This window comes from Bufo gargarizans, chromosome 4 (genome assembly GCF_014858855.1).
Source record: "Bufo gargarizans isolate SCDJY-AF-19 chromosome 4, ASM1485885v1, whole genome shotgun sequence".
Classification (NCBI taxonomy): Eukaryota; Metazoa; Chordata; class Amphibia; order Anura; family Bufonidae; genus Bufo; species Bufo gargarizans.
Window position 1 is genome coordinate 316239469 of NC_058083.1, and position 23084 is coordinate 316262552.

At 40.9% G+C, this 23084-nt stretch overlaps 1 protein-coding gene across 1 annotated transcript in view; it reads left to right on the forward strand.

The window, feature by feature from the left end:
- ENPP1 (ectonucleotide pyrophosphatase/phosphodiesterase 1) overlaps positions 1-23084 on the forward strand; it is a 179299-nt gene that overhangs the window by 94751 nt on the left and 61464 nt on the right. Inside the window, exons 7-13 of the mRNA XM_044291516.1 lie at positions 454-533; positions 3419-3538; positions 6202-6311; positions 9444-9509; positions 14073-14145; positions 19430-19538; positions 20637-20768. Coding sequence (XP_044147451.1) covers positions 454-533; positions 3419-3538; positions 6202-6311; positions 9444-9509; positions 14073-14145; positions 19430-19538; positions 20637-20768 — 690 coding nt within the window. The remainder of the gene's footprint in view (positions 1-453; positions 534-3418; positions 3539-6201; positions 6312-9443; positions 9510-14072; positions 14146-19429; positions 19539-20636; positions 20769-23084) is intronic.

Below are 23084 nucleotides of genomic sequence, written 5' to 3' on the forward strand. Positions count from 1 at the left end.
AGTTCTCCACTTGCTGGGCTGCCTTATTTATTCTTGCAAAGTTGGCCATATACACTGATCAAGATCAGATAAAATTGCATCTGTATGGAGGCAGCTGTTGTGTTTGGCAGTCATTAGGAGAAAGATGGATCCGGTTGGTGAGGTCCTGACTCGTCTGATCCCTTGTTTCCCAAAGTAATATGTGGTGCCAAAGCATATTTGTAGGAGTGGGGAGTGTGATAGTCATTGCCTGTGTAAGGCCACTATAACTAGGGACACTGAGGAAGCTCTGGACTACTGGTGAAATTGAAATTCTTCCCTTACTGACAAAGTATACACATATTCACTCTGGCTGGTCATTGACCTTTTTGTGCCTAGGTCAGACATAAATTGAAAACATATTTAGACCAGACTTCAATCAAGCTGCCATTACTATTTGACTTCTCTGACTTTGTGATTTTTCTTACAATTTAGAGCAATGTGGAACATATACGCGTTCTTTACGGCCGGTATATCCATCAAAAACCTTTCCCAACCATTATAGTATTGCAACAGTAAGTAATTTATCATTTCTTTATAGGACTTCCTTTTTTTACTGGTTGTTTATTTAGGTTTGCATCACATGTGATTATATGCTACAAAAAAGAGCCAAAACCAAGAATTTACAGGTATATTTTGACTTTAACAAAAGGCCTGTGTGGCTGATTCTGGCTCGTATTTTGCTGTATGTCACTTAAAATGATGGGCACCCATAGTGACTGGTATATCCAGGGGAGGATTAAGGGTACCGTGGGCCCCGGGCTGTATTAAAGGTGTGGGCTCCCCACCAGCCCAGTACACCCATCACAAACATAGATGCTCCCATACATGTTTACCACATACAGGGACTTTCCCTACACATGTTCTCCACACATTCAGTGTAAGAAGATAGGCCCGCAGCACTACAGTTTGAACAGAGCTTCCTGCTCCATTCAAGAGCTATTTCCAACACGGGAGGCTGCAGGGAACAGCTAATCAAGAGGGTGTGGGTATCAGACCCTCGCCGATCAGATATTAATCGCCCATCCTGAGGATAGGTTATAAATGCCAGAAGCCTGGAAAACCCCTTTTAAGTATACCCTTCAAGATTCCCTACAAGTACCATTCAGTGAGTGTACATATTCGTTTTACAAATGTTACACTTAGAGCAAATAATTATCCTCTTTGGATTGTTCGTGTCGGTGGAACATTAACAGCATAAACTGTCCTGTGCTTTATCCCAAATTGAAAATCCCTCTATGAATTGTTTAGGACACAACTACAAACAATTCTCCAGCCATGCACAATCTTTTCCCTAACATTCAGGTTAGGGAAGTTCATCTTTGGTGTACTCATTTGTATCTTTGGATCTGTATTATGCAAAGTATGACTCCCTTTCAGTATACACTTTGTTCGTCACTCTCAAAATTGACCACTCTCTCTACCCTGTGCAAATTTAGGATGGTTCCACAATAGTACATAGTTTGAGAGGTGGAAAGATAACTGAAAATTCTTGCACACTGCCTTTCATGTCATGAGGGTATGCCTTGGAACTATAGACTTCCTGACCTAGGCAGTGCACTACTTGGTATATGTGCAGTGAGCCCAGGAGACAAAGAGGAAAGGATAGGACTGATAGTAACAAGAATAGTGGTCATAGTACTCGCTCACTCTGTCGCTCCCCTGGGCCATGCAGTGATGGGAAGACCGCACCTGGTTTTCCCTTCAGGGCACTCTCTGGTTTCGGGGTCCTCCTGCCTGATGTTGTTTGAGGTGCCCTTGATGTTGAAGGTTTTCAGATGCAAGCTGTAGATGTCGGTTCAATGTAGAGATGCAGGAAATATGAAACAGAACGGTTCTTTTCTGGAGGATTAAGTTGGAGCACATCAGTTACAGTTCTCAGCATGCAATGGACTGGCAGGTGTTGCACAAATGCACCTTTCACAGTTCTTACAGGTGACATGGCTGCACAGGTGTTAAAAGTTAATAACCTGGCACTAAGCTTCTCTAACTGACTTGTACATATGTATCCAAGCATGTAGTGTAATACTTTTTTTTCTTAAAGCAATGCAACCACAGGGCAGGCCCTAAGTGTCAGAATGTCAGACTATGCACTACAGGTTACCATACTTTCAACTCTGATCAATTATGCTCGTTGTGTGTCCAGGCACCGAAAGAAAACTTCTGAACACTTGGAAGTAGAGACTCAATTATCCTTTTACAACAACAATTCCTCCAAGACTTTAGCTCTACATTCCCTCTTTTCATCTGGCCTGCTTTTCCATGTAAAGTTCTTTTCTGTCCTGGCCCTGGCTGGCATCTAATTTAGGGTTTGCTCTTTTGTCAGGTATCCCATTTTACACCTCCTGTCTGCTGGCTAATCTTTACTGACTGACCTGTTTCTTGACTATTCCTCCTCTGTATATAGAGAGGGTGATACCAGTCTCATCTAGTCGTAGCTGTGAATATGGCCTATTAATACCTTGTGCCTACATATAAAGAAATGCATTTACCATACAAAAAATATATTTTAACCCCTGTTTTGCAGTGCAGTGTATGGCTGCTCTGCAGTGGGACACTGCATATACAACTATGTAAATAGATCCCACGGGAGCACAAATTAGACTCCAGCTCATATTCACAATAAAATCTAGTCCTTTTAACCAAATTGATAACATGTCTCAGGAGACAGCACTCCCTAACATACTGTAATAATCTCACACTTTGCCGTATTTGCCTTGAACCCTGAGAATTGACTATATTTAGATACCCTGCAAGCCCTGAAATATCTTGGGAGTGCTGCTTAATTGGGTTTTATACTGTTTCAGATGAAGTATTGGCTAATCCAACAGTAAGGGCTAATGTTCGTGAATTCCTCTTTGTTTTAGAAACTAAATATGCTTGCTGGTAACCTGCATGGGACTATCTAGGCTCTAGGAGGAGAGGAACACCATGCCATGATAATGTACCAGCACCAGTAGCGGAACCCTTGACCCATAGTTGACCACTGTAGCAGACTATGAGAGGAGAGATATTTGGGCTGCTGATGTATTTAGCTCACAGAGGACTGCCTAGACTAGACACAGTGTACCAAAATCTTAGGTGTATGAAATATTACATCTTTAGAGATGTTCAGTACCTGTATGTAAGAAAACAAATGTTCACATTTTCTGACAGCAAGCTCAAATCTTGAAAATAGTGAGGAATTGATATGCAAAGTACTGTATATTGGAAAGTTGCAGAACTTTACATTATGCTATAGTTTATTTAAATACAATTGGTAACCCCTTTAAGAGATTACTCATGTAGCAAAAGTGCTTTGTTCCCCAGTTATTCTCTTTTATGTTGATGGGGTAAATGTTTTTAGCAGTATAAATAAATACCATTGGCATCACCTTTTTTTTTTTATTGCAAATTGCAGGGTCTCTACCCAGAATCACATGGGGTTGTGGACAACAAAATGTATGATCCTCACCGGAATGCCTTTTTCACATTAAGAAGCGCAGAGAAGTTTCATCCCTCGTGGTACCAAGGAGAACCTGTATGTATAAGTGGAGAATATTTAGAGAGAATAGGCACTGGTCTAGCTAAATACATGGCCTTTTTTTTTTTTTACAGTACAATCATATGTTCCTCTTCAAGCACTTTTTTCCCTCTGTCATCAGAGTCAAATTAATGTCTTGAGTCTTTATTTTAATTGGATATATATATATATATATATATATATATATATATATTTACTCTCTACTGAATTTAATAAAGGAAAGCCTTGAGCTCCAGTAGTGTGGTGACAGACCCGCCGATTTTAGTGGTTTGTTACTCCTCCTCTGACAGCATTCAGTAGTTTTAGAGTACTTATCTGCTAAAGCCTACGCCAGCGCTGTGAGAGAGATGAGTCTGATGCTCACTGTCCACGCCCTCCCCCACCTCTGGACAGTGATTGACAGTTTCCATTTCTTTATGCATAGGAAAGAAACCTGTCAATCATCTGTAGGTGGGGGAGTTTGCATCATCTGATTCATCTCTCTAGCAAGGCTGGAGTGTTCTGAGGTTTTTAGCCGATCTGCACTTTAAAACTACTGAATACCATGACAAGAGGGAAAGACCGCTGAAATCATCAGTCGCTGTGCCACCTCAGTGAGGGCAAGAATGTACAGGTCCCCTTAAGGCACTTTTAGATGTGCCCTTAAGCTGCTGCAGTATTTTATCTTAATGACTAGTTGACGTGAATAGAGTTTCTTAAAATAGAATTTCTACAATGCAAGAAAAAAACTGGGCAGCTTCATGGCATGATTTTTATATTTCTATTTAAAAAAAAAAGGAAAAATTGAAAAGCCTATGTAACATGCAGTATGAGAATTTGGTTGCAACACTGCAACAGTTCTTGGAACAATTTACTAGAATTATGTCTTTACAAACACATATGCAATTATGTTTCATAGTAGTGTTAGTGCACCATATTATAATTCTGCTATTCGTTTTCTTAAATTAAAGATGTTCAAGCAATTTGTCTAACGTACCTAGAGACTTGCACAAAATGTATCATGCCACATTCACTATTTTGTTAAAGAAGCCCTCTACCATTATTGGTTGCCCCCAATTTGTACATGAGAGAGAGGGTACTGCAGTTAGTCACCTTGGTTCAGGTCTGCTGTTACATAATGTGACCTGCAATCTGACTTCCCAAGTACTACAGGATCTGCCTGTGTCAATCAGAAGTCAATCTGTTTATGCAAGTCCATGAGCGCTTCAATGTGTGAGTCTTGCTGAGCAAATGCTGTAGGACTCATAGTTAGATTGCAAGTCATGGTGTGCAATGGTGGACTAATACAGTTATACAGAAACAAAGCTATCAGTAAGGTGATTAACTGTAGTACCCAGAGGCGTAGCTATAGGGGGTGCAGAGATAGCAGTGGCTACTGGGCCTAAGATCCTGAGGGGGCCCAAAGACCCTTGTGCCAAATAAAAAAACACTGATATTATAGAGACTGCATGCAGGTCACGTTACACTCTGGCTGGAGGAGAGGGGTTAGGTTAAGAATTTGGCATGGGGGTGGGGTGCAGTTTCAATTTTTGCCTCAGGCAGCGGCATGGGGGTGGGGTGCAGTTTCAATTTTTGCCTCAGGCAGCACGAAGGCTATGTGCTTCCCTGCCCCCAGCCACAAAGCACTGAGGGGAGGGGGGTCCAAGCTGAATTCTTTTACCAGGGCCCATGAACCTTTAGCTACGCCCCTTGTAGTACCCTATCCCTCATGTAGCTTACAAACAAGGGCAACCATAAAAAAAAAAATCCACAGTGATTGGTACTTCTTTAAATATAGCACAGTAATTGGCTGCAGACATTTGCAGCTGGCAATTCAGCTCTATATGTCTGAATGCGTTTTTTTTTTTGCCTCATATTAGGAAAGCCTATTCAGATGTATGGGACATATCACGTGTGAACTTGCCCTAAGGATGGGTTCACACCCAGGGTTTTAGTGGTATTTTTGGTAAAACATCAGCTCCAGATGTTCAATGATGATCTATGAGAAGTATGAAATGTATAACACTCAAAGATTTTCTGCTACTAGCGTTTTGTTAATTAGGTGGAGTTTTTTGCATCTGGATTTTTTTTTTCTAAACTGCAGCAAGTTTTCGGTGTTATTGTCTGGTGTTTTGACATCATATAGAGGAAAAATACCAGAAAAAAGCATTGTTGTTCACACTTAGGCAAAGGCCATAAAAACCGCATGTAGTATGGAAAAAATCGCAAGCATTTTCTATAGACCTTTTGGACAAAATCAACAGAGCAAAACTACATCTGCGTTGAGGTGTTTAGTGGCATTTTTTGGCAATTATCTTTGTTGTTTTTTTTAAGTAAAAATGGCAGCTGAAAGTCTATAGGAAATATGAAAAGCAGGACGCATACTTTTTTTTGCAATTTGAGTATTTGTTACTTGGTATTGGTATTTTTGGATTTATGACATTTAAAAAAAAAAAAAAAAAAACACTTTACAGTATATTGAAGCTCTGTCTTTTTTCTGTCATTCTGACATCTCCTTCGCTATAGGTAAAAAAAACTGAAAAATAATAGTGATTAAATAGTTTTGAAAGATAAACAATTAAATAAAAACACTAAAACAAACCCCAAAACCCAGTAGTTGTAGTAAAGCTTTTATAGTATTCTTAGGCTATCTAGTTCAATTTATCATTCTTCCTTTGTAGGTATGGATAACTGCCATGAACCAAGGGTTAAAGACTGCCACTTTCTTCTGGCCTGGATCGGATACAAAGATTAAAGGATCATATCCAAATATTTATAAAGAGTACAATGGGTGATTTACAAGCTTTATTATGGTTTAACAATGTTCTACAGTATAGCTCACAGGATTGAAACTAGACCAATTCAAACACTTGGAGATTACCTATTTCCTAACCTTACAAGCTTGGAAATGTTATGGAATTCATGGAAACTTTTAATAAGTTTCTATAGATCTGGTCTAGAACAATGATTTCTTAGAAGACGGATGATGAGCCATGTTTTCATACTGCAGCTCATAACTAATACTGAGAGGGTTGAATCAAGTTATAACCACCTGAATACAACTGCTGGGTTCATATCTGTGAGCCATGTTGCACTATATGTCTCAAGTAAATTTCACCTTTAGGCCTATTGCACACGATCGTAGGTGTCCCATTGCCATATTGCGGACCGCATATGAGGATTCGCAATACACCGGCACCGTTCTGTGTGCATTCCGCATCACGGATGTGGACCCATTGACTTGAATGGGTCCGCAAATCCGGAGATGCGGAATGGTGCAGTACAGAAGCACGGAACGGAACCCTACAGAAGCACTACAGAGTGCTTCCGTGGGTTTTTGTCCCGTACTTCCGTTCGGTAAAAATCTATCTTTTTGCGGAACGGGCGGATCGTGGACCCATTAAACTGAATGGGTCCGCGAGCCGCTGTGGCTGCCCCACGTCTGTGTTTTTGCATTGCGGCCCGCAATTTGCGTTTGTGTGCAGGAGGCCTAAATGTGTGCTCACCTTTGACACTACTTTGGACGCATGAACTGCAAAAGCTGAAATGTATCTATAGTGCCCCATTGACACAGGATATGCCAAGAGTGTTCTTTTAGCAAAACCTAGGCCAGTATGTGTAGCCATGCTTTTATTTTCATTGTATTGAATAGTATAGTGCAGTGTTCCCTAGCTCCATTCCTCAGAGTCCACCCACCAGTCATGATTTGAGAATATCCCACAGAATAAATACCTGTCTGAAGTCACTGACACTAATTATATCACTTGCTAAATACTAAGGAAATCTTGGAAACCTGACCGGCAGGTGGGGCCTGGGAACTGGAGTTGAGTACACTACCCAATTCCTTGCAGAGGATAAAGATTTTAAAAAAAAAGTATCCTGTGAGGCATCAATTTTTTTTTAAATTTTTTTTTTTGTGGTCCTATGAGCAACACGTGCCACTGTATATGCATTTATAGTCGAATATGTTGGAGCCTCCCATCTAAGGTTTACATTGAGAAATACTTCCGCTCATTGACCAAAAAACAAACAAACACACATCTAGAAGGAGTTGTTGGAATTGAATGGAACTTTGTGTGACTGTAATGACGATATATCTAAATGATTACAACATTAGAGTGAAAGGATACGTTTATTGTGGGAAAGCAGTACAACTAAAATGAGACTCTAGTACCCTGTTGGGTCTCTTCTAGCCTGGATACAAGATGAGATATGGTTGGGCATGGAGACATACAGGTTCTGTATGGTATTCTGATGCACATTTGCCCACAGATGTTGCAGCTGGACATGTAGATCCTGCACACTTGAAGGATGCTGATGCTGACACCCCAGCTGGTCCCATAAATGCTCGATTGGCGATAAGTCTGGTGACTAGGAAGGCCAAGGAAGTGTTGTAATCTGGAGAAGACATTCTTGGGAAACTCTTGCTGTTAGTGGGCGAGCATTATTCTGCTGAAAAATGCTGGTTAAAAGCCCTGCTATGAGAGGCAACACATGTGGCTGCAGGACGTCCTGCACATATCGCTGAGCTGTTAGTATCCCTTGTATCACTACTAGGGGTGACAACTGTCATATGTGATGGCTCCCCAGATTATCACGCCAGCAGTTGGTGCAGTGCGCCACTCCACAGCAAAGGCAGGATTGAAGCACTCTCCACAAGGCCTCCATACTCAAACCCAAAACGTCATGGCATATGAAACAGAACCTGGATTCATCACTAAAGACAATACGGTTCCACTCCATAACAGTCCAGTTTTCTTGTTCATGACACTGATGCAAAAAAAGTAAACAGTAGCTTGCTGTCAATGGCAGGACATGTAATGGCTGGTATGACACAAAATTTCCTTCTGCTAAGCTCCTGAAAATGGTCGAGTCAGAGACTGTTGCGTGTACTGAAGGTGCCACCTGTGTCTGGATGGTGGACAATAAAAGTGTGGGAGCTGATGGTGATTGTTGGCATATCAAATGATCCTCTCGAATGGTGGTCTGTCTGGGCGCAGAGAGTCTGTTTGCTGTATGTGTGTGCGCCCATGTAACCACTGCTCAATTCATCAACGACTATCCTGCTTCTCTTAATCCAATGAGGTGCCCCCTCCCAAAGTATGTCAACTGGGCAAAACTCATTCAAGTGCTTCATAGTCAGGTTTAGCAGTCAATGATCTCTCACCAAGAGGTACACTATTAAAAAGTAGCTTCTGAGAGCCATTTTACAGGGCAATGGGGGAAGCGCTTTTAAGTGCTCTTGTGGCAAAACCCAGTGTCGAATTGGACTATACTTGTAATAATTTACATATATACCTGAGACATAACTGCATACTGAGTATTGCAGCAATCTGACATTTCTATCTGGGTGTGTTATGATAATTTTTTGTCAATGAGTGTACTTCCATAGGATGCACAAACTCAATGTTGAACAGCACCTTGTGTTGCTCTTAAAGTTGATCTCTTAGATACTGCTCTGCTAAGTTTTCCTTCTGTACCAGGCATTTACAATAGACTTCTAGTAGTTTAAGGCCAATTTTACATTGTCGGTAGCACATCCTGTTCCCTTGGAGAGATAGGCTGCTGAAAAATTATTACTTTTGTGGCTGCATAAAACATCTGAACAGCCACCAAATGAGGGTTTGCACTTTTGATGGTTGATTGGTACCATGTTTAGAAAGACTGATCAGCTGAACCATTGTTCCTAGAAATGTTCCTTCCCAATCATTGGCCTGTGTCAAAAGGCCTTCACTTACTTTAATCTTCACTCTTTGTCTACACACTGTAGGTTGAAAAGAAATAGTAGAGGAACTAAAGTGGTGGCACCCTTCATTTTTCTTGTTTTGTTAGATTGCACCATGTTCCTTCCTTTGCTATTTTTTCTAGAATGATTTCTGTAAAACCTATTGAATATTTAATATAGTACTTTTTTTTTCTTCAGATCAGTACCCTTTGAAACTAGAGTCATGTCTATTCTAAAATGGTTGCAGCTACCTGAAGAAATTAGGTGAGATATCTTTTCATGTGATCAACAGTTTACTTTAATTGTAGGCAATATCATAAAGCCACTTTCATCGACTTTGGGGAATTTCCTTAAAGGGATTCTGTCACCTCTTTTTACCCTATAGAGATGTGGACATGCACGGCTAGATCGCCGCTAGCATGTCGGCAATATACCTGTCCCATATCTCTGAGTGGTTTTATTGAGTGTAAAAAATGATTTTATATATATATATATGTAAATCAGCCTGGTAAGGAGCCCAAGGGGCTGCACTAACCGTTCTGGAGCCCAGCCACGCCCCCTGTGAAGCGCCCAGCACCACCTGTATCCAGGAATCTCCTTCTTGCTCACAAAGTCAGATCGCCATAATCTCGCGATGCACATGCGCTGTGCCACCATAGTGTTCCTTCCCTGTGCTGGCATCAGCCTCGGGAAAGGAACTGCGCATGCCCGAGCTCACGCATCGAGAGATCACAGCGATCTGACTTCGTGAGCAAGGAGGAGATTCCTGGATACAGGCGGTGCTGGGCTCCTTCACAGGGGGGTGTGGCTGGGCTCCAGAACGGTTAGTACAGTGCCTTGGGCTTATTACCAGGCTGATTTACATATATATAAAATCATTTTTTACACTCAATAAAACCACTCAGAGATATGGGACAGGTATATTGCGGACATGCTAGCGGCGATTCTAGCCATGCATGTCCGCATCTCTATAGGGTAAAAATAAGTGACAGAATCCCTTTTAAGTTCAGTTTCTAATATACAGTACTGTACATCTATGACACGAACCATTCCTTCTGGAGCAATTCAGGTGATGAGGTAAAATAGTCTTGAGACATTCAAATTTTAAAAAACTGCTTTACAGATATTGTCATCACTACACAATGGGGCTCAAAATCTAATTTCCCTATCCATATGTCTTCGAATAGTGGGAGGAAACCAAAAGAAACTCACACAAACACAAAGAGAACATACAAACTCCATGCAGATTTAAACCTAGGACCTCATTGCTGCAAGGCATTAGTGCTTACTGAGCCACAGTGGTTGAATTTTGTGAATGCTAAAAATAGCAGAAAATTGTATGAATATTTGATGGTCAACTCACCTTCATTATCTGAATCACTCCTGCTCTGAGTGACATATTGTCATGGTGGGGAGTGTGGGAAACTCCACACCAAACACCGTGGAGAAATGGGGATGACAACTAGGCCTGGAGACAGGGAAAAGGGAGCAGGTCACCTCCTACAGCCACCCTAATCCTGGCCCTGACTCCTCACAATGTTTGAGCGGACCCAGATAGTAGGACGACTCATACCCAGGAACCTCGGACCCTGGAATCCCTGAACAGCCCTACAGATAATGAAAGGGTGTGAGACAACCTGTTCCTCCAAGATGCGGAATAACAGGAATCTCACCCGGCCTAGATGCAGGGAAAAGAGGAGACCATGAACAGCTACCCATCCAGAACAACACACTTACCTGCCGCAGCCACACGACTGGAAGCCGTGCATATGTACTGGAGCCCACACACCAAACAGGACACAGTACAAACACCAAACATAGAAACCAGCACACCAGTAACTGCCTGGACCCCCATGCGGACAGGATGCATGAAGGCACCAGACAGAGCTGCTAACTGATTTGTACTTCCCCCTCTGGGGAACCCTGGGGCCCTCTCACCGAAGGCACAGATACACAGGGAGATGACTAGCATCTATGCAGGACTGAGCATACACCATAGACAGACCAGACATGGAACATCAAACAAGATATTACAACACCCACCCATACATAAACAACACCATATCACAAAACAGATAGTAAAGGGAAGGAGAAAATGGGAAGACATCGGAGAGACATCAATGTCTCACTAGGTGGCCCTCAAGTACTGGGCAGATGGAACACCCAGGACAGGAGCAAAGCTTCAGCACCAACAGAGTCTGGAGGACAACTAACTCTAGCCTACAAGCCAGGCAATATAAATTCCTAGTGGCCACACTCAGCCAGGTTATTAATCCCTCCAGCACCAGACAGGAGAGGAACCCGGAGGAAGGAGCAAAGCACACACATGCTGCAAAACAAAACGTTGCCCCTGGCAAACAGCATGCACAGCTAACTTGACACGGCGCACAACAACAAGACCGAGACACAGCCATGACAAATATATACAGACGTGGACAAAATTGTTGGTACCCTTTGGTCAATGAAAGAAAAAGTCACAATGGTCACAGAAATAACTTTAATCTGACAAAAGTAATAATAAATTAAAATTCTATAAATGTTAACCAATGAAAGTCAGACATTGTTTTTCAACCATGCTTCAACAGAATTATGTAAAAAAATAAACTCATGAAACAGGCATGGACAAAAATGATGGTACCCCTAACTTAATATTTTGTTGCGCAACCTTTTGAGGCAATCACTGCAATCAAACGCTTCCTGTAACTGTCAATGAGACATCTGCACCTCTCAGCAGGTATTTTGGCCCACTCCTCATGAGCAAACTGCTCCAGTTGTGTCCGGTTTGAAGGGTGCCTTTTCCAGACTGCATGTTTCAGCTCCTTCCAAAGATGCTCAATAGGATTGAGGTCAGGGCTCATAGAAGGCCACTTTAGAATAGTCCAATTTTTTCCTCTTAGCCATTCTTGGGTGTTTTTAGCGGTGTGTTTTGGGTCATTGTCCTGTTGCAAGACCCATGACCTGCGACTGAGACCAAGCTTTCTGACACTGGCTAGTACATTTCTCTCTAGAATTCCTTGATAGTCTTGAGATTTCATTGTACCCTGCACAGATTCAAGACACCCTGTGCCAGACGCAGCAAAGCAGCCCCAGAACATAACAGAGCCTCCTCCATGTTTCACAGTAGGGACAGTGTTCTTTTCTTGATATGCTTCATTTTTTCGTCTGTGAACATACAGCTGATGTGCCTTGGCAAAAACTTCGATTTTTGTCTCATCTGTCCACAGGACATTCTCCCAGAAGCTTTGTGGCTTGTCAACATGTAGTTTGGCATATTCCAGTCTTGCTTTTTTATGATTCGTTTTCAACAATGGTGTCCTCCTTGGTCGTCTCCCATGTAGTCCACTTTGGCTCAAACAACGACGGATGGTGCGATCTGACACTGATGTTCCTTGAGCATGAAGTTCACCTTGAATCTCTTTAGAAGTCTTTCTAGGCTCTTTTGTTACCATTCGGATTATCCGTCTCTTAGATTTGTCATCAATTTTCCTCCTGCGGCCACGTCCAGGGAGGTTGGCTACAGTCCCATGGATCTTAAACTTATGAATAATATGTGCAACTGTACTCACAGGAACATCTAGTTGCTTGGAGATGGTCTTATAGCCTTTACCTTTAACATGCTTGTCTATAATTTTCTTTCTGATCTCTTGAGACAGCTCTTTCCTTTGCTTCCTCTGGTCCATGTCGAGTGTGGTACACACCATATCACCAAACAACACAGTGATTACCTGGAGCCATATATATAGGCCCAATGGCTGATTACAAGGTTGTAGACACCTGTGATGCTAATTAGTGGACACACCTTGAATTAACATGTCCCTTTGGTCACATTATGTTCTGTGTTTTCTAGGGGTACCATCATTTTTGTCCATGCCTGTTTCATGAGTTTATTTTTTTACATAATTCTGTTGAAGCATGGTTGAAAAACAATGTCTGACTTTCATTGGTTAACATTTATAGAATTTTAATTTATTATTACTTTTGTCAGATTAAAGTTATTTCTGTGACCATTGTGACTTTTTCTTTCATTGACCAAAGGGTACCAACAATTTTGTCCACGTCTGTATGTATGTGTATGAGCAAACTATAACATTCTCCTGGACAGTTATGGGTAAATGGCTGGTTGTTACCATTCCCATTTTCAATGGGATGTGTCTGATCCTGACAGCTGTGATTGCACAGTGTCAAACTTTGTAGGGACACACCCCTTTGACAAAGAGAATGCTAGCACCCAGTTGGCAATTTAACAGGGGGATAGCACATTGTAGAGCAGTGGTCCCAAATCAGTGGCTTAGGAGCCACATGTGGCTGCCATGACCACATCTACTGGCTATTGACATTGTTAGAGACCTATCCTAGATTTACCACCAAACAGTGCCAATTTGAATGGTATTATACTAGTGTTAAAGTTCACAGTAAAATATTTATCAGCAAATGTTTGCAATTTCATGTTTTGTTTCTCCACATTCAAAATTTATCTCCTCTGTTTTTGAATTGCCTTTTGCTTGTGACCATCAATGAAAGTTGAATGTGGCCTACAACATACAAAATGTTGGGGAGCTCTGTTGTAGAGTTCTAAGGAATGATGCTCCACAGTTACATTATGTGGTATACAGAAGGTCAGGAGACAATAATATTAGCATTATAGGCATGCAATATTGTGCCAGTGAACTACCAGAGTAGAAAAACTTTACACTTTTCTGCAGTTAAAACCTGCAGTGCTCCATTCTTATGTATAGAGCCTAACATGTTAGAACATTAAGAATTCTGTTGTGTGTTCATTCAAAATGATTGACAAGTGTGTGTCGTTCTTGGCACTGTTTGATTTAGACCACACTTTTACACTCTGTATTTAGAAGAACCAGATTCATCAGGACACTGGCATGGTCCAGTCAGCTCTGCAGTAAGTAAAACACCTGAATGTTTTCTTTAATTCCTATTATCTTAATATGCATGGCAGAGCTGGTGTTCACTAGTTTGGTATTTGCAAGATTTGTTTCCCATCTACAACTTGTGATGCAAAAATAAAGATCTGTTTTTAACTATGGTGCAATATCTTAACCCCTTCCTGCTCATCGACATACTATTATATCATTGGGCAATGGTAGTTAATGCTCAGTCCTGTAATAGTACATCATGGTGATGGCTCAGGAGCTGTGCCTGCACCATTGCTTGTGGATGCCAGCTCTATTATAAAAGCTTCTCACACTGCCAGGATCAGAGATTACTCTACTCAGATTCTGGTAGTTTAACCCCCCACAGCACAGCATCTGATAGGTTAGAAAGAGTAGGGGAGCTCCTCTGTCCTCCAGTTGGTACCCCACAAATGCAATCGCATGAGTAGTTGTCAATCAGCCGGGAACCTTCTGAAGGCCCCCAGTCCTGGCCTGTCCCAACTGCTATTAAATCCTCTTCTGACAGGAAGTAATAGACTGCATGTGAGACTTACTATCTACTGTAATACAAGTTATCAGAAGATGAAAATAATTGGTATGATCACTTTTGTAATTACACAATCTATTAAATTATCCCACTATTTAGCACCCAGAGTGAACGATGTATAAAACAAATCCCCATTTCCAAAATTGTTGTTTTTTTTCTTCACCTTGCATCCTCAATTTTTTTTTACTAAAAATGATCAAAAGGTCACGTGTATCGCAAAATCAGATCAGGAAAATGTACAGCTCGCCCCACAAAAAACATGCCTATGACAGCTCTATTGGTGGAAAAATAAAACAGTAATAGTTGTTAGAATATGGCAACACATGGCAATCTTTTTTCTAAAAAACACTTTCATTTAAAAAAATTTAAAATGTAACAAAAACATATAAATTTTGGTATCTACATAATTGAAATGGCTGGCAGAATAATATTAATATGCCATTTTTATTGTGCAGTGAATCTTGTAAAAACAAACCCCTAATCACTAGGGTACACCTATAGTGCAGAATCACTAGGGTACAGCACTGGGAGAAGTATGTATCCAGGGTGGCAGTAGCTAGCACTTGCATTGGTGGGTATCGGATACCTTTGTGCAATGCTGCAGATAACAGATAGGAACTAAAATCTGGAGATGGGTGCTTGCCAGGAGGTTGGTAGAAATGGAAATCTAAATGGCAGGATATATTTCAGCACAGGACTAATGCCTCCATCAGGTCAAATTACAGAAATAACAAAGTTTATATACATAATACAATAGGAAATTACATGATAGGGTAGAGTCACAGGTCAAGAGCCGCAAGGACAAAAAAAAAAAAAAAAAGTACTCTTACTTCAATTTAATTCTAAAGCTCCAGAAGGCAAGAATTGAATTGCATGGAAGAGTGATGGGAGGATGAAATAAAAATGTGATGTCGATGTTTTTCATTTATCCCATTGGGGTGTAGTACTGACATCTTTTATATCCAAAACTCTTCGTTGTTTGAGTTTTTGAAGTTAGTTGTGAGTATTCACAGAAAACTATATTAGGGAATTAAAAGTACAATTATGAGAAAATTGTCTAGAGACACAATGTCTATAAAAAACTCTCTGGACTTTGCTCCTGTGTTGATTGAGTCTGCAATGATAGGGTTTGCATGGGCATGCACTGTAATAAATAAATTACAAAACCAGATTTGCTATTTAGAAATGAACTGGTAGTAAAAGTAGTAGTTGATGAAAACTATTTAGTTTTGCCTGGTGTTGGGCAACATAAGCAGCATTTTGTTCCACATTTAAAGCGTTTTTAATCAGGTTAGAAGGGTAGAGCTTTTCCTTAAAACATTTATCTAGGATCTTGTCATTGCTGGAACAATTTCTCTAAACTCGTTTGAATTAACCAAAAGGAATATTTTTCAGCCATGGTGGATAGTGGGCGCTGCAGAAGTCCAAATACATGTAGCTGTTTACGTCTACCTATTTGAAAAAATACTAGTATTAAAGGTGTCAATAGTTGTCTTAGTGCTCAGTAGGTTTAGCAGCTCAATTTGTGTTTGGGACTGTTAAAAAAGATAATCCAAACTTGATGTTAATGAGTGACTCAATGAATGAGTGGGCTTCATCTGGAGTATCAAGCCACAGGAAGAACAGGACGTCTTTATAATGGCAGGTCAAGATGACCTTGACCTGTGAGGGTGACCATGTTCTTGGATTCGAGGACAAAATAATGTTTTAACCCCTTAAAGACTCACGCCGTACATGTACGGTGCTGGTGGACGTGACTTAAGGACCAGCGCCGTACATGTACGGCGGGCTGATCAGGCAGGTGCAGGAGCTGTGCCCGCCCAATCAGCAGCATGGACCCGGCAGTTACTGACAGCCGGGCCCCTGCTGCATAAGCCAGCATTGGTGAAAACACTGATGCCAGCATGTTAACTTCTTGAATGCAGAGCGTTCGCGGAGGGTACGGGTGCCCTCCGCTTCCCCATTGGGTCCCTGCGCTGCAGTGGCGGGGACCCGATGGCAGAGAAGGCAAGCCCAATGCCTTGCATAGGCATCGGAGCTTGCCTTCTACGGAAGCCTGTGAGATCCAGCCCTAAGGCCCGGCCCTAAGCCCCACAAAGTGACTTCAGACCTGAACTTTTTTGGAAATTTTCTTAAAAATGTAAAGATTTGCTTCTAAAATTCTAAGCCTTCTAATGTCCCAAAAAAAAGAAAGTCATTTACAAAACGATCCAAACATGAAGTAGACACGTGGGAAATGTAAAGTGATACCTATTTTAGGAGGTATTACTGTCTGTTTTAAAAGCAGAGAAATGTTTTTGAAAATTTCTAAATATTTGGTAAATTTGGTATTTTTTTATAAATAAAAATTAAATATTTTGACTCAAATTTACGACTGTGATGAAGTACAATATTTGATGAGAAAACGGTCTAAGAATGGTTTGGATAAGTAAAAGCATTTTAAAGTTATCATCACACAAAGTGACACGTAAGATTTGCAAACAATGGCCTGGTCCGTAAGGTGAAAAATGTCCGGGTCCTGGAGGGGTTAAGGTCAATTTCCACATGAAGCTGTGGAGATCTAGATTGAGTTGAAAGAGTTGCGGAGGAGTTGTAGGCCAAAAGGAGAGGCCATACTGGAGCTGTAGGTTCAAATCCAAACAGAAGTACTTTTTTTTTTTTTCTGGCTCTTGATTTTTGATACCACTAGATGCATATTCCTGCAATTTGGATCTTTGTCTATACCAACCTCCCAGCAAGCACCCCTCTCCAGCCTTTTGTTCCACCATAGTTTTTAGGGGCAACAGATAGGAATTGTTGTTTTTTTTATCACCCCAAAGCATTTTTAAAAGTTAAACAATACAGTAGAGGTACTCAAAAATGGCAGCATTAAAAAATACAACTTGTCCCCCATAAAGAAAATTCCCATATGGCTATATCAATAGAAAAATAAAAAAAGGTATGGCTTTTGAAATGCAGAGCTGAGAAAAATAAAATTAAAAAAAGGGATGGAGACTTAAAGGAAGCCTGTAACAAGCAAGCTTCCTATCAAACCAAGGACATGGGAAGCTTTAGATCACCTAAGTAAAACATTTTTTTCTGCTTCCTGATCCAAAGCTCTGCTCTTGAAGTATGAGGCTTTTCCAAATATGCAAATGAGCCACTGTCACTGTTGATCTCACTGCACCAAAGCTCTATTCCTAATAGCACCCAGCCCCTTCCTCCCTGCTATGATTGACAAGGCCAGGGAGTGATGATATAATCATGGACCCAAAAACTTCCACTGGCCAGCCATTCGGAGGGCTCAGACGGCCCCTTGGGCATCAGCCCACCGGGAAATCTCCCTGTATGGTCTATAGCCAATCAGCCCCTGGCCCTGATTCTTGTCAAGGCCTAAATCGCCTGAATTGCGCATGTGTTGATGTGATCCTGAAGTATGTCTCTTCCGCGCGGAGGTCAATGTCCTTGCACAGGTGCAATATGAGTGATTTTACACCCAAAATATAAAATCGCCTGTATATGGGTAATCTGAAAGCTAAGGCGCCCATACACCTTCAAAAGCAGTCAAACACTTAATCGACTCATGTCTGTTCCCCAGCAGAATAAGGGCCCTTGCACATGACCGTATGCCCTCCGAGATATACGGTCCGTGAACGGGCCATATGTCCCAGAGCGGCATTGATAGTGCGCATGGGAGTACACAGCATCATAGATTACAATGATGCTGTGCACATTGGGCTGCCCGCGGGGCTAGTATCCTACACTCATACGATCTTATGAGTGCAGGACAATAGTCCCACGGGTGGCCCGACGTGCACAGCATCATTGTGATCTATGATGCTGTGTACTCCCGTGTGCACGATCAATGCCACTGCGGGAAATATGGCCCGCTCACGGACCGTATATCTCGGAGGGCATATGGTCGTGTAAAAAGGCCCTAAGGCTGATTGGTGGGGATCCCAGCAGTAGACATTGTGTGATTAGTATACTGTTGTGGGACTCTTCTAGAATAAATTAATTTTTCAAAGCCGATACCCCTTTTTAATTTTATTGAAACATGCAAATATTTCCTTATGCCTATCCAGTATACTGCCTTTAAGTCCTGAACCTTTTATTGGTACAGGTACAATATAATAGTTGACTTTGCAATTAACATTCTGCTTACTTTGATAGAGTAACAAATTGGAAAACCCAAATCCAATAATTAATAACCTAATGGGGATAATGGTAATACCCAATAATAGGCTCCCAGCTTAGATTTGCTATCCATATGTTATTGCAGTAGTGCATATTATATTCATTTAAATGGAACCTTTCACCATCAAATGTATGTTATAGAATGGTAGGAGCTGTGCAGACTGGCATATAGTTTTATAGGAAAAGATTCAGTAAAACTTGTAATGTCTTCATTTAAGTTTTTGCTCCTTCTGGGCTTTGATGTCAAGGAGGAGGTCCTATCAGTGATTGACAGCTTTCCCTCTACGAGTATGTATACAGAGTTTGCTGTCAATCAATGATAGCACCGCCTCCTTGACTTCAAAGCTCAGAATGAGCAGGAGTTTAAATGAATGAAATACAATTTTTACCAAATTTTTTTCCCCAAAACTATATATCAATCTGCTCAGCTCCTCCTGCTCTATAACATGCTGCCTGCATGTTCAGTCCCCTTTAAGTAGCAAACCTCAGCCAGTAATCATACAGTATCCTTCTTGAAATTTTATGCACATTTTATAAAACGATAACCAGTTTTCTTTTTGTCTATGCAGGTGATAAAAGCCCTCACAGATGTAGACCGAATTGTAGGAATGTTGATGGATGGACTTAAACAAATGAATTTAGACAAATGTGTTAATCTCTTGCTTCTGTCTGACCATGGTAAGCATATACAGTATTTCAAGAAAGTAATGCTTATATCATCTAAATAAGACGTTACACCTGGACATGTGCAGGGAGCCCTGAAGGGGCCGGTGCAGAGGGGGTGGTAGTGTCCATGACAAGATGTTGTCACAGTCACACGGCCGTTGCTCCCTGGGAATCACTTCAGTGGAAAGTTGGTTTGAAGAATAAGACCAGAAGTGAAAGTATAACAGTATTTCTTTACTTAGTGCAAAATAGAACTTGTTGTACATCCAGCCACAGTAAGGAAAAGTACACTTTCAGTCACAAGATGATGAGGTATGATGAGTCTTAGATCCAGACTATTTTCCAAGTCGACCAAAGTGGTCCACAAGGCCTCTATATGTACTAAAATTCCCACAGCAGGGTGTAGATCCTACAACGTGTAGCTAATCCATGGTAAAAGCGTGGTGGTCTGAAATGAAGTGCCCTTTCCACTAGCAGTTAGGCACGTTGCTGTATAGAAGCATTTGCACTTACTGTCTACTCTTTGCACAGTCCTTTAAGTTGGTCCGCAACAGTCTGTATATTCTGTACTTCTTTCTCTCTGAGAGGATGGTATCTGGTCCTCAGCATGCAAGAACAGAGGTTCTTTGGAGTAGGACATCTGCTTCCTCACTCTCTGGCTGTTTCAGCTACACTACTCAGCTCCTGACCCAGAGGAGAAGGGCCCAACTTCTAGCACTGTGCAGGGCAAAATAACTAAACAATGTTTGTGTTTCAACTCTTGAATTACAAACATCACATTGAAAAAGTGCATTAACGTTAACAATAAACATTAACTCATTAAGTAGCAAATTAACCTGTTTGCAGTAGTCCTCTGGGGTACTGCAATAACTGTTGCTCTTCTTCTCTGGGAAAATGCATGTGAGAAGACACCAGACAAAGGCAACCATGTCTGTGACCAGATAGTTAGGGAAAAAAGGCATGCACCTCTAGTTACATAGGAATCATGAAATATTGCTAGATTAGCGTCCCAAATTATACCAAGTGGTTTAAATAAATAATGTGAAGAGTTGTATGCATATGTGTTATTAATGTTAATAATATTAACTGTGTATATTGTCCATATATTAGGCATGGAGGAATCGCGTTGTGAAAATATTGCTTATCTAACATCTTACATAAACTCCTCTAATGATTTCATTGTGGTAAATGGACCAGCAGCACGTCTGAGACCTGTGCAATTACCAGATGCGTATTTTTCTTGTAAGTTATTTATTTTTCTTATACAGTCATATTTTATTGGGAATGATATATTGTTTGCCCTAGGCAATGCCTTGCTATACTGTAACAATTGTAATTATTGAATAGCCTACATAAGTGTGTGTGTGTGTATATATATAGTCAGGATCTGTATGTGTGGGTTTGGTTGGCATTGACATCAAGCACAGGCTTCCAAGGGTTGAAAATCCTATACAGTTTCCAAAATAAGAAATACATTGATATCCAAAGCTAAGCAGTCACTTTGAGCGATCCACAGGAACCACGAACATACAGAAAATGCCTGGCCATATGGGCGCTAACTAAACATAGGTTTCCTCACCTTGGTACTCAGCAAAGCAACAGAAGATGAGGCTTTGCACAGCCAGCAGGTCATCATTTTCCAGGCTTTGACCCTGAATGAGCCTTCCAGCCCTGTCTTTATTCCCCCACTAACTAGCACAACAGCTATGCTTGGGTTGACTCAGGTTAGGGGTAGAACAGCTATACTTGGGTTGACTCAGGTTAGGGGTAGAACAGCTATGCTTGAGTTGGCTCAGGCTACAGGGAAATTTTGTACAGGAGGGGGAAGTGAATTGCATGTCTAACTATGAAACCTACCTGTCAATCCATGAAAAATCCAGCACATCAAACATATTTGAAAAAGGACCTCATCAAAATATGCTTCGTTAATGTAACCCAGCTTTCCTGTATTCTTTTTACCTCAACCATGTAAACATTCTGGATGATATATACACCTCCTCCTCTAATATATGTATTAAAAAAATAATTATATATATATATATATATATATATATATATATACAGTACAGACTAAAAGTTTGGACACACCTTCTCATTCAATGAGTTTTCTTTATTTTCATGACTATGAAGACATCAAAACTATGAATTAACACATGTGGAATTATATACATAACAAAAAAGTGTGAAACAACTGAAAATATGTCATATTCTAGGTTCTTCAAAGTTGCCACCTTTTGCTTTGATTACTGCTTTGCACACTCTTGGCATTCTCTTGATGAGCTTCAAGAGGTAGTCACCTGAAATGGTCTTCCAACAGTCTTGAAGGAGTTCCCAGAGATGCTTAGCACTTGTTGGCCCTTTTGCCTTCACTCTGCGGTCCAGCTCACCCCAAACCATCTCGATTGGGTTCAGGTCCGGTGACTGTGGAGGCCAGGTCATCTGGCGCAGCACCCTATCACTCTCCTTCATGGTCAAATAGCCCTTACTTTCAAAGTTTTCCCAATTTTTTGGACTGACTGACCTTCATTTCTTAAAGTAATGATGGCCACTCCTTTTTCTTTACTTAGCTGCTTTTTTCTTGCCATAATACAAATTCTAACAGTCTATTCAGTAGGACTATCAGCTGTGTATCCACCTGACTTCTCCACAATGCAACTGATGGTCCCAACCCCATTTATAAGGCAAGAAATCCCACTTATTAAACCTGACAGGGCACACCTGTGAAGTGAAAACCATTTCAGGTGACTACCTCTTGAAGCTCATCAAGAGAATGCCAAGAGTGTGCAAATCAGTAATCAAAGCAAAAGGTGGCTACTTTGAAGAACCTAGAATATTACATATTTTCAGTTGTTTCACACTTTTGTTATGTATGTGTGAATCTACAATTTTCATAGTCATGAAAATAAAGAAAGCTCTTTGAATGATTGAATGAGAAGGTGTGTCCAAACTTTTGGTCTGTACTGTATATGTATGTATGTATATATATATATATATATATATATATATATATATATACACACTACGTGCAGAATTATTAGGCAAATGAGTATTTTGACCACATCATCCTCTTTATGCATGTTGTCTTACTCCAAGCTGTATAGGCTCGAAAGCCTACTACCAATTAAGCATATTAGGTGATGTGCATCTCTGTAATGAGAAGGGGTGTGGTCTAATGACATCAACACCCTATATCAGGTGTGCATAATTATTTGGCAACTTCCTTTCCTTTGGCAAAATGGGTCAAAAGAAGGACTTGACAGGCTCAGAAAAGTCAAAAATAGTGAGATATCTTGCAGAGGGATGCAGCACTCTTAAAATTGCAAAGCTTCTGAAGCGTGATCATCAAACAATCAAGCGTTTCATTCAAAATAGTCAACAGGGTCGCAAGAAGCGTGTGGAAAAACCAAGGTGCAAAATAACTGCCCATGAACTGAGAAAAGTCAAGCGTGCAGCTGCCAAGATGCCACTTGCCACCAGTTTGGCCATATTTCAGAGCAGCAACATCACTGGAGTGCCCAAAAGCACAAGGTGTGCAATACTCAGAGACATGGCCAAGGT